The 12472-nt window shown below is 53.0% G+C and overlaps 1 protein-coding gene across 1 annotated transcript in view; it reads left to right on the top strand.

Annotated features, from left to right (window-relative positions):
• Igfn1 (immunoglobulin like and fibronectin type III domain containing 1) overlaps positions 1 to 12472 on the top strand; it is a 76536-nt gene that overhangs the window by 46732 nt on the left and 17332 nt on the right. The window contains exons 19-24 of the mRNA XM_042701180.1: positions 536 to 664; positions 1224 to 1526; positions 2280 to 2368; positions 3762 to 3957; positions 5420 to 5719; positions 6972 to 7298. Coding sequence (XP_042557114.1) covers positions 536 to 664; positions 1224 to 1526; positions 2280 to 2368; positions 3762 to 3957; positions 5420 to 5719; positions 6972 to 7298 — 1344 coding nt within the window. The remainder of the gene's footprint in view (positions 1 to 535; positions 665 to 1223; positions 1527 to 2279; positions 2369 to 3761; positions 3958 to 5419; positions 5720 to 6971; positions 7299 to 12472) is intronic.

Here is a 12472-nt window from a genome sequence, read left to right as displayed (position 1 = left end):
TCAGTTTCCTTATCCGTAAAGTAGAAGGAGGGGTCCCCAGTCCTAAAAGCTAGCTGCTTTCTAAGATCAGAAAGATCTTGGGAAAGCCAAAGGATTGGGAGGATGCCACGGAGCCTGGAGTAACCCTTTCTGTTCTGTGCTCTGTGTGAGCCACGGAAACCAGAGGACAGCTTAGAGCAACAGCTGTGCTGTGTGGAAGCTGTGCCTTTTGGGACCTTGTATCATCACATGGGAAGGGAAGAGAGGAGCTAAGGGCATCCTTCGAATTCTGGCATTTAGTTTGCTTCATCTAACTATTGCAACGCTAAGGCAGAGTGAGCCCGAGAGATTAAGGCACTCGGTGACTGAGCTAGACAGGGACTGAGGCCCCCAACCCTGAACGCAGTGCCCTCCTCACCTTGGAGAGAATCGTGTCACCTGGCTGGTTGGATGCAGGAAGCATGTCCTGGACCCCAGGTTTGATTTTCTCCTGACCTCAGAGATGCCAAGCTCTCTCTCCATTCCTGGTCCCTCATATGGGATATCCCCTTCTCAGAAAGGAAGTGCACAGTGACAGACCTGCGGCAGGGCTGCCAGTATGAGTTCCGGGTCACAGCCGTGGCTCCTGCAGGTCCTGGAGAGCCTGGTCCTCCATCGGATGCTGTCTTTGCTCGGGACCCCATGAGTGAGTAGGGCTCCAGCCTGGATCGAGGTGGGGTGGGGTGGGTAGTAGGCATGCAGGTTTGGGTTCTGAAGGAAATGGTCAGAGGACTGGAGACAAGAAAGGGTTGGGTGGTCATTGGGATGGGGCTTAGATTAAGGGTCCTAAACTGACATGGAAAAGGCCTAGCAGTCCCTAGTAGGGACTAGAAGACTCCTCCTTCAAGGTCATGTCACTTACTTCGACCTCTAGGCAATCAGTCCCCAAGCTGGCCCATTGGTCCAGTCTTCTAACCATCCTCTCTCCCTGTCATCTCTTGGGGAAGCAGGTAGCAGAAAAAGCTCAGCTTCCATTTGCTATGCAATGGCTGTGAGTGGATGAATTGAGGGAGGCAGCTTGGGGTCTGTGCGCATAGTGAGGTAAAGTGCTGGAGAGAGGAAGGGTGAGTTCTAAGTAGGAATCTCAGAAAAAAGCTAAGAGAAATCCTCAGTTCCCCCATAGGAAGGCCAGTGACTGTCCACCCCGAGTGGCTGTCTCTGTTGAGGCAGCTGCCATTTCTGACATTCTCTTTGTGCTCGGCCAGGACCGCCAGGGCCTGTGCGGGATCTCCAGGTCATAGACACATCGAATACCAGTATCACCTTGAGCTGGGTGGGGCCAGACACTACGGATGGAGACCGAGCTCAGGGATATGTGGTAGAGCTGTGTGTCTCTGACAGTCTCCAGTGGAGCCCATGCCACGCAGGCACTGTGCCAGGCCCCACCTTCACGGCCAAGGGGCTCCGGCCCCAAGAGAGCTATTTCATGCGTGTGACAGCAGTTAATGATGGGGGCTGCAGCCAGCCCACAGCCCTGGACACACTAGTGCACGCCATGCCTGTTACTGGTGAGTGAAGACCCCCTCTTTCCCAAGCCCTTCCTGAGCAGGGTCTCTGAGCAGCTATCTGTAGTCGGGATCTCCAATTTGAGTATCTCCTGTGTGCTGCACACTAGGCTAGGAGAACCCTTTTCAGCCATGTTTTCTCATGAAAACTTTTAACAATCCTACAAGGTTACAACTTTGATTCCCAATTTACATAGAAGGAAAACTGAGGTCCAAAGACACTTTGCCCATGGTATGAGGCAGAGCCAGGATAAAGAGGTTGACTAGAAGGCCTACCTGTTGCTGGGCTCAGTGGTTCTTGTTCTGGGTGCCCTGTTATCAAAAGGCAGGTTGTGCTGACCTTTGGGCCTTGATCACGAACGCAGCTGATTCGTCTTTGACCTAAGCTGCCTGTGTCAACCCAACTGATTCTAGTTGTCACAGTGAAAATAGGAGACAAGAACAGTATAAAGCACAAATCCAGAATTTTAGAATCTTGTCCTGGCTCTGTCCATACGTTGGTATGTGTCCATGCAAGTCACTTCCTGTGTCAGACTGCTGTCCATCCCATCTGCGGAGCAGAAGAGCCAAGCGGTCACCTAACCTTCTCCTACAGTGTCCTTGTCTCCTCTCCTGGCCTTCTGTTCTTCTGTCCCTACCAGCTCCTAGGTCTTCCCTAGAGTGGCAATTCTACCCACCCAGCCTTTCCTCTGCCCCTTGGGTGACCAGGGCTTGTGCCCAACTACGAAAAGTGGCAAACCATCTTGTGTGTTCCAGTCTGCCCCAGGTTCCTCCTGGATGCTAGCACAAAGGACTCACTAACCTTCAAAGCTGGGGACACCATTCGAGTTCCTGTTTCTTTCGAAGTGAGTATACCTGGATGGGGGCAGGGAGGGGAACCCCAAGCAGGCAAGGCAGCTAGACAGCCCTGGGGTTCTCTTTTCTTCCTTGCCCCTTTCTGATCCTTAGGCACTGACCTGGGCTTGTGTTGGAAATCAGGCCTGAGGTGAGGGCCAGGGCCCCTGAGTGGTCAGCCATTTTGCTACCTGTACAGTGTATAAATCCCTCTAGTGGTGTGTCTTGGTACTACACCTTCAAATTAGGACAGTTTTTCTATCTACATTCCTTAGTCTGGGAGTTTGTGAGGTTTTCAGTATGGATAATTCTTTTTTGTTTTTTTAACTTCAGAATGTAGGTTTGTACAAATGCATGGCCTGAGTTTATTTTCAATGAATATCAATCCCACCTGACTCTATACAGGGTATAACAGTAGAACGGTAGTTAAAAGCACAAACTACCTGGGTTCAAATCCTGAAATCATCATTCACTAGCTGTTCGACTTTGAACAAATGCCTTAGCCCCTCTATGCTTCAAGTCCTTCATCTCTCAGTTGGGGAGGATAATAGTAACCTATCTCAAAATGTTCTGTTCTGAGGATCTGAGACTTTAACTCACTGAAAGCACATATATAAAATGAGCCTGGCATGTGGAAAGTACCTCATATATGTTGTTGTTGCTGCTGCTGCTGCTACTACTACTACTACTACTACTATCTGGGTGAAAGCTCATAGTGGCAGAAACAGATTCAAACTCATACCTGTCTTACTCTACATTACATGATCTTAGTTCTTGAACTATACACCAACAATGATAATGACTATGAACTGTTTATTATGGTGGAGTCTCTGTGCTTTCCATGTATAGTTAACTCTTTAAGTCCTCAGCACACTCCCATGGAGTACATTACGGTGAGCATCCCCAGATTGTCCAATATCAAGGGTCCCACAGGGAGTGGGATGCGTGGTCACTTAGCAGATAAACTGGCATCTCCAGACCCATCTTGGTCATCCAGTCCTAGGCCAGGCCACCAAAATCCTCCCTCTCCCACTATGTACCTATTGCGGGGGTTCCCAAGTCACCTCCTACCTACTCTTAGGTACCAAGATGGGGAATTGTTCCCTCCCTGAGATCCGTTTTCACTCCCACCCAGCAGCTCCTGTGTGAATGCAAAACTAACAGCATGGTGCTGCTCCACTCTTCACAGCAGCAGCTGGTTGCTCACAGAATAGAATCCAGATGTCTGCATGGGTGTGATGTTGAGGGTCCTCCCCACAAGCCTGTTTCTCAGCAAGCCTATCTGCTTAGAGAACTCCCCTTCTGGCATGTTCTTCTCATCATTTCTCCCTCGGGTACAGCCTAAATGCCATGACTCCTACAAAACGTTCCTTTCCTCACCTTGTCCTTCTTCCTGTTTTCCAGGCTGCCCCCATGCCTGAGGTGAGCTGGCTGAAGGACGGCCTGCCCTTACCCAAAAGAAGCGTGACCACTAGCAAGGATGGCCTCACCCAGCTTCTGATTCCCGCAGCCAGCCCCTCGGACAGCGGCCGCTACACGGTGGTGCTGCGCAGCCTTCAGGGGAAGGAGGTTGTCTATAGCTTCTTCATCAGGGTGGCAGGTGAGGCAGGCATGGTTCTGGGCTCACACCGTGGTATGCAGGTTTCATCTGGCCTGGACGCAGACCATTCTCCCAGGTCTGGGTCTGCAATTACACCTTTCGATGCATCCCAGGCAGAAAAAGACATACTTAATGCCTGACCTCCAAACCAATGCACCAAAATATGTGACTAGAAATTGAGGGCAGCTAAACTGACCTCAGGCTTTGGGTCCAGCCAGAGAAGAATTCAGGCAAGAGGCAAACACAGCAGACATGCATGGTTATTGGAAAATAAATACAGCAGAGAAAGGGAGTATGTGGCATAAGCTGTCTTGGTGAAGGGCCAGCCTGCTTTCTGTTTCCTGTAAGGTTAGAGCACTGAAGAGTCAGTGCCTACTCAGAGGAAATACCTCATTCTTTCGCCCGTCTGTCTTTTTCACTTTTTCTTTTTCTTTCGTGCTGGTTCTCTCCCCAAGCTTCTTTTGCTCAAGGCTATAGTGCTCTGCCACTTGAGCCACAGCTCCAATTCTGGCTTTTGAGGGGTAGCTAATTGGAGATAAGAGTGTCATGCAATTTCCTTTCCGGGCTGGCTTTGATCTGGGATCCTCAGATCTCAGCCTCCTGAGTAGTTAGGATCACAGAAGGGAGCCACTGGTGCCTGGCTAATCCTTTTGAAGCCCCCTGCCTCCATTTTACTGTCAGGCAGGTAGGTCTTGGTTTATCAGCTTACCCTGCCATCCTAGAGTTGTCTGGGCCTCAGTTCCCCTGGCTGCCTGCTTTTCTACTGCCTTGTATCAAGGTGACAACACTGCACCCTGTCCTTTGCACTTGGCCATGGGAGGAAGGCAGAGGGAAGGAGAGGGGTTTCCCTTGTCCTTCTGACTCGAGCGATCTGGAGTCGCTGTGCCGCCTCCCAGACCCCAGTTATTGCTCATTTAGCATTAATAAGCAAAGACATCCACACTGTAACCCTGGCAAGGCAATGCGTGTCCTCTCCTAAAGAGACACCCACTGGGACCTCTGCCCAGGAAGAGTCCCTGGATATTCAGAAATAATAAAGCAGACCAGCAAAGAGAGAGAGAGAGAGAATGTCCTGATTTTGTGAATGCTACCTTTGTCCATGTCCTGGGTCATTTTATCTAAAAAGTAAACTGAGTTTGAAATATTCTTCTGGAACCAGTCTTGTGGCACCTGGTTGTACTCTCAGCACACAGACTAAGTCAAGAGGACCTCTAAGTCTAAGCCAGTCTGGACTACATAGTGAGGCCTTGTCTCAAAAACAATAAAGGGGGTGGGGATAAGTTTCCCATGCTGTAGAGATAACTGTGGATCTCTGAAGAGCTCCCTCTGCCTCTATTTACCTGCCAGGCGAGGCTACGTTCCCCCAGGAACCCCAGAAGACATAGGGGGCTTGGTGGAGGACCATCCCAGCAGTCATCTGGGGGGCCCTGCAGTGTGGGTCCAATAGCCCTCTCTCTTGCAGCATGTCCTCAGGCCCCGGGGCCCATCTACCTGCAGGAGAACGTGCCCGGGACAGTGACAGTGCAGTGGGAGCCATCTCCGGACGAGGCCCGGGACGCACCCTTGCACTACACAGTGCTGGTGCGCTCCTCCACCCACAGCGCCTGGCGGGAGGTGGCTGACCGGGTCCACACTAACCACTTCACTCTCCTGGGAGTCCTTCCGGGTCACGAGTACCACTTCCGGGTGATAGCCAAGAATGACCTGGGGGCCAGCCTACCCTCAGACACCAGCCAGCCCTGGTTCCTCTCCCGGCAGCGAGGTAAGCGTCTCCTGAGGAGGGAAGGGCTTAGCTGGCTGAAGCCGTGTGTCCCAGGTGGGTGGGAGGTGTGGAATGGGGGTCAATCAGGATCTGAGGCAGAGGCAGCGATCTTCTACCCCCTCCCGCCTGAAACCCACCTATGGTGACAATGATGTCCTCTGCGCCCTGGCCTCCGCGGGGAGGTGTGGGCGTCAGGGTAGATTCTCAGAAGCAGGGTGGGGTATAAGATAAGTAAAAGTTTCTCTGAAATAGTTCTCTGAAAATAAAGCATATTTTATAATCAAGAAGATATAAACCACAAAGGGAAAAAAAGCAGATTATAAAATCAACTGGAGTGATTTCAGGTGTATGAACTACAAATGTCTGCAAGAGCTGAGCACCGCTGGCTCATGCTTGTAGTCCTAGCTACTCAAGAGGCTGAGATCTGAGGATCAAGGTTCAAAGCCAACCCCAGGCAGGAAAGTCTGTGAGACGCTTTTTATTTTTTTCAGTCATGAGACTTGAACTTTGGGCCTGGGCGCTGTCCCTCAGCTCTTCAGCTCAAGGCTAGCACTCTACCATTTGAGCCACAGCACCACTTCCGGCTTTTTCTGCTTATGTGGTGCTGAGGGATCCAACCCAGGGCCTCATGCATACAAGGCAAGCACTCTACCACTGAGCCACCTCCCCAGCCCCAACCTGTGAGACTCTTATCTTCAATTAATCACCAGAAAACTGGAAGTGGTGCTGTGGCTCAAGTGGTAGAGTACTCACCTTGTGCTGAATAGCTCAGGGACAGCGCCCAGGCCCAGAGCTCAAGCCCTACAACTGACCAAAAAAAAAAAAAGGTCTGCAAGGCAAAATGTAGCAGCTGTCATCTCAACGAGGCAAGATTGTAGCTGGTTTTTATCTTGTTCTTCTGGATTCTCCATGTGTTGGTCCACAGTAAACATGTTAGCTTGTAGTCAATCAAAAGGTAGAAAGAATTTTAGGAAAAAGGATAAAACAATGAATCAAAAGGTGCAGATGACAGATGAAAAGCCTGGGTAAGTCTAGTACCCGGGGCCCATGTCCATAATCCTAGCTATTCAGGAAGCTGAGATCTGAGGATCTTAGTTTGAAGCCAGCCCAGGCAGAAAAATCTTTAAGACTCCAACTAATCAGGAACAACAACAACAACAGAAGTAGAGATGTGGCACACCTCAGCACTCTGAATTTTCTAGATCTTTTCTTATATTCTGACATTCCCCTCTTCTGCTGGTTTTCTCCACAGACAAGTTCACCGTGAAGGCTCCGAGCTACCGCGAACCCGACTTGAACCAGAAGCCTAGGTTCCTGGTGGGTCTGCGGCCCCACCTGCTACCTCCAGGCTGTGAGTGCCGCATGACCTGTGCCGTGCAGGGGACCCCCCGGCCTCGGGTCACCTGGTTCAAGAATGGCCAGAGCCTGGACGGAAACCGTGCGCTGTACAGCACTGACATGCTGGGCGTGTGCTCCCTCATCATCCCCAGCGTCTCCCCGGAGGACAGTGGCAGGTACAAGGCTGTGGCGGAGAACCCGTTGGGCCAGGCTGTCAGCACCGCCACCCTCATTGTCACAGGTAATGATGGCTGCCCTGGCAGTGGACAGTGCTGGCAGGGGGAGGGAGGGAGAACCCAAGGAACAGCCACCTGCCTGCCTTCAGGAAGCCGTTCTAGAGCAAATGGACCAGGGACCAGGAGACCAAGATTCTCTCCCTGCTTCTGTGTGAACTCTGTTATTTAACCTGGCCACCATGGCCCCTCCCAGGGCCTTGATTTACCAGTTTGGAAAATAAGACATTTGGACTAGAATGACAGGGGTACTGCCTACTAAGTGTCCAAGTGTGGCCTGGAGCAGGCGGTGGGAGGAGAATGACAGGCTATAGATACACGCAGGTGCACACCCAGATGTGATGCTGAGCTCTAGAAAGGCCAGCTCTCATTGGTCACCTCCTTTCAGAGACCAGTTTTTATTGGTCACCTCCTTTCAGAAGCCGATCTTCATTGGTTATCTTCTTTCAGAGCCTGACTTTCATTGGTCACCTCCTTTCAGAAGCCAACCCTCATTGGCCACCTCCTTTCAAAGGCTGACCTTCACTGGCTACCTTTTTTCAGAGGCTGACTTTCACTGGCCATCTCCAAGACAAATAATATATGTTAATAAGAAAACATGTTTCCCTAGTAGTATTTAAAACACCGGACATTGGGAATAGTAAGAAATAAAAAGTAGCCCCGGAGCAATTTTAGTTACTCAGATTTGACCTTTGTGCCCTTCAGCACTAGACCAGGATATGCCTCTAGGATGCCTAGGCTAGGCTCCTTAGGAAGCCATCCTCAAAGGCCTCAGCAGGAGGTGTGGTTGCCTGATAGGCCAGGGAAGCTCACAGAATACTCAGTGGCTCAGGAAGGTTTGAGCCTGTGTCCTGCCCACTGCTGTAAAGCCTCCAGAACTGGTAACCCCCATACAACATTGCCTTCCCAGGGGGCAGGTGTGGGAGGGGCAGGACAGCTGGAAAATCCTATCTTTGCAGAATCCAGTTCCTAGTCCTGCCTTACCTGGGATGTCCCTGCCTGGCCATCGGATGGATGGTAGATCTCTGAAGCTTTACTTGGACACCCACACTGGCTTGGGGAGTCAGTTCTGAAGGATGGAGGCCATGCCCAGAGCCTCAGGAGCAAGGGGGCTTCTGAGGAGGAATGACCAGGAGGGTCGCAGAGGTGGAAACATTGGTTCTGAGCTTGAGTCACCGAACAAGATGTCTGAGGCCCTGTGGAAGAGTCTTCTCCACCTCTGGAGATGGAAGCCAGCTCCTGTTTATTAGGCTAAGCCCTTGGTGGGAACAGTAGAGTCTTCTGTGGCCATAGGAGGGAGAGTAAGGGAGAGGGGAGGACCGGGGTGAGGAGGAGGGTACTGAAGGCAGGGAGTATGGGGAGGGAATGAGTGCTCATTGAACTTCGTCATTAAATTATCAGACTAAGAAGGCAAAACCTTTGCAGGTTAATTAATTGGAGGGTCGCCATGTTGGTGGGGAAACCCCAAAGCCAAAGCTTTATACCAGGTGGCTCCTGGTGGGGGGGACGGCTCAAGAAAAGACTGAGGTCACAGTTGGGCGTTCCTGTAGGCCAGGTTTGTAAAGTTGATTGCCAGAAGAGAAAAGCCAAGAAAAGTCAGAATGTCTGTGTGGCAGAGAAGACCTTTCCCTCCTGGCCCAGGCCTCCACATGCCTCTGCCCCGCAGAAGCCTGAGGCTACAATCCTCCGCCCCTAGGCATTAGATCAGGGGGGACACAGGCAGGGATGGGTGTCTAGGGCTGCCTGGTAGGCCACACAACAGACCTGTCCCTCCCCAGGGCCTGAATTCATCGGAATAGGAAGAATCACCCTCCAGGGTTCATGCTGGGGCCCTTGTCAGAGGGGCTGGAAGTTTCTCCAAGGCTCCTCACCTTCTCCTCAGCCCACTACCCTTTGTGACAGGGGGGATGGAGGCCTCTGTTTCCTAAGAGCCCAGTAACTTTCACCCCAAACCCTCAGCCGCCTTCATCCTCAAACATGATCTTCCTCTAGAGAGAGGGGCTGTGAGGATCCAGTATCACCCGTTTCTTTTGTTCGCTTTTTCTTTTTGTGTGTATGTGTTAGTCCCGGGGCTTGAAGCCAGGGCCTTGCATTCTCACTTGGCTTTTTCGCTCAAGGCTTGCCATGCTACCACTTAAGCCACACCTCTACTTCTGAGGGTCAAACATTAATGTCATGGCACTGCTATTTCTTCCTTACTTTTTTTTTTGGGGGGGGGCGTCTAAGACCAGGTCTTGAATTCACTGTCTGATGCTTTCACTCCTTGGCTGGTGCTCTACAGCCTGAACTCTGGCTCCAGCACACCTGTCTCCCCCTCACCGCTATTTCTACATCTCTCTTCTCTCAGGTGGGGGCCAGGGTGGTACAGCTCTCCAACCCCTCTGAAGGGTGGCTTTGGGCACTGTAGCTGTGGAAGGCGCAGGCTGATTATAGCCAGAGCAAGAGAGCAGCGATGTAGAATCCTGGTTACTTCAGGCGAGGGCCACAGAGGACGGTGGGCCCTAGATACCACCCACCACCATCACCAGCCTCCTCCAATCCCTGGTGTCTACTTGCCTGCTATCCCAGACATACCACCAGGTGGTGCTGCAGGCCTTGTAGCAAGGCTAAAGGGCCCTCTGTGAACATGGTATATAGCCTGGGAGTAGAGAAGGCATGGACGGCAGAGCTAGAGCTGGTGTGGAAATCCTAGGCACCAGCAGGCATGCTCCCATTATCTCTGCACGTCTCTCTGGGGAGAACTCCCTACTGGCCTCAGGACCCCTGTGCCTGGGGAGAAGGGGAGGGTTTCTCCCTTTCCAGGTGCCTGTTCCCTGCCTTCCACAGGCCTCCACCTGACCATACTGTCAGCCTGGGATCTTCTGGAGGCTGGGGTTCAGAGTCTGGGTGGCACTGACAAGGTCTTCAGAGTGGAGGGCAATGGGCAGGGCCCTGGGAAGCCTGGGTGTCCCAGTTGGCATGTTCATGAGCCAGTGCTGGGGCCCTTGATAGGACCTAACCTGTTGCCACCTCCATCTACCTGGCCTAATGGAGTGTACGTCTCCTCTGTGGCACCTTCCTCTGCTTCCCTCTCCCCCACCCCCCAGATCTTGGGCAGACCCCAAACCTCCTCCTCTACCCTGCTAGAGTCTGGGGACTTAGGTGTAGAGCAGAGACTAAGCCCATACAGCAGACCCTTTTCTCTTCTTCTCTGGGCCAAAGCTTGGAGTCTCTCTGAGGTAGGGGCAGGGGGAATCTAAGGCATAGCCACAGTGGGGCTCCATCGGGACCTCCGCTCCGATGAATAGACCGCACAGGCCTGTGGAGTGTTCCATCAAGTATCATGGTCCAGGACAGGGTTGGAGAGAAAGGAATGCAAGGCCAGGCCTAGCCGGAGACGCTGCCAGGCACTGGCCTTGCACTCCTCCACGAGACATTCTCACTGGAAGATGGAGCAGGGCCCTTTCCTTTCACCCTACGCACCTCGGCGGGGGGAGCTGGCAGTACCTCAGGGGTGCGGCCTAACTGCTGACAGCTCTGTCACACTCTTGGGACATGGTGTCCTGGGTGAGGTGCCCGAGATGTGGGGCATGGGCTGGGCACGGACTGGGCACAGGCTGGGCGGGTGGGGCTTTGGGGAAGGGAAGGAGTGTTTCCACAATTGTCTGCAGGTGCTGTGCACCGAGTAGCTGGGATGGAGCCCCAGGCCCTCAGCTCAGGGCAGTCTTCTCTGCCCCTTCAGCTAGGGCCTCCATTTCCAACCACCCCTTTCCCGGCCCCACACCCCTCTAGTCATGGCCAATCCCTGACAGCCTCCCTGGCAGCTCTTGGCAGAGCTTATCTTCCCTGGCCCTCTGCCCTCTCCTGCCCCCCTCCTATCCCCAGGGGTAGCCAGGGGCCGATTCTCCAGTTATGAAGTCTCAGAAGGCCACCCAGGGTCTGGATTGAGGAGTCTTCAGATTACTGGACATCAGGAGCCTGTGGCTGGCATGGATGTCCGTTATTAGTCTCTGCTGTCCCGGTCCATCTCTGATGCTAGCCTCGGCCGATCCAGCCACTCCCAGCTCCAAAGCTGGAGCACTGGGCAATGGGTGAGGTGTGGAGATGGACTAGGCCAGAGGCGGGCCTGCTTTGGGGGAGGGGGAGGGCAAGCCACTGTATGCTCTGAGATGGGCCCTGGCAAGGTGGGCCCTGGCAAGCCCTCCCCCAGTTCCTCGTCTTGCGGCTCTTCACTCTGGGGGAGAGGCACAGCCCCGGTTTTGCTGAGCTGCCGTTTGCAGACTCCTTCCTGGGCGTTGTGTGTTGCTTCACCTCACTCATCCTGGCAGCATTGGGGACACCTCCCAACTCCCTGAGTGGCCCTGGAGCTGGAGACACCCCCCTGGGCCCTCTGTCCCTTCCCTCATGATTTCCTCTGGGGGTCCACAAAGCTGGCCTCCCTCCAGGAGCTACGATGAATCCCCTCTGGTCCAGGGCCGCTTAGCAGGGGACAGATGACAGGGCCTGCCTGTCTCATGGTAGCAGTAGAGAGGTCAGGGAGAGCAGGGATGGGTTGGACCCAGGGAGGCTAGGTATGGGAGCTGACACCTGTTCTAGGCCAGAGCGGTATGACTGGTCTGTTTCCTGGGGGTCATATCTAGTGGACCCCCCTCTCTCTCTCCAGCTTGGGGGAAGGCATTACTTAGAAGCCCCCTACTACAAAAACAGACGGTGCTGTCCCTTTCCCAAAAGAACAGCCCAGAAGACAGGTGCCAGTGGCTCACATCTGTAATCCTAGCTACTTAAGAGGCTGAGATCTGAAGATCATGACTTGAAGCCAACTTGGGTGGCAAAGTCCAAGAGACTCTTACCTCCACTAAAAAGCCAAAAGTGGAGCTAGGGCTCAAGTGTTAGAGAAGTAGTCTTGAGGGGGAAAAAAAAGGAAGGAAGGAAAGAAAGAAGGAAGGAAGGAAGGAAGGAAGGAAGGAAGGAAGGAAGGAAGGAAGGAAGGAAGGAAGGAAAGAAGGAAGGAAGGAAGGAAGGGAAAAGCCAAGGGAGAACAATCGGGCTTCAACTCCAGGCTCCTCTGGAGCCACGGAAAGCCCCCACTGTGGCCTGCCTCCTTTGCCGGCCCGGGCAGGCTCTCCAGTGAGGGCTGGCACAGCAGGCAGGACAGGCAAGAGTCTCTGCTCCCCTGGCAGCAGCTGCTTCACCCTCACCCCCC

The sequence above is a fragment of the Dipodomys spectabilis genome, unplaced genomic scaffold (assembly GCF_019054845.1).
Source record: "Dipodomys spectabilis isolate Male_0828 unplaced genomic scaffold, ASM1905484v1 ptg000288l, whole genome shotgun sequence".
NCBI classification, from domain to species: domain Eukaryota; kingdom Metazoa; phylum Chordata; class Mammalia; order Rodentia; family Heteromyidae; genus Dipodomys; species Dipodomys spectabilis.
This window is presented reverse-complemented; position numbering and strand designations above follow the sequence as displayed.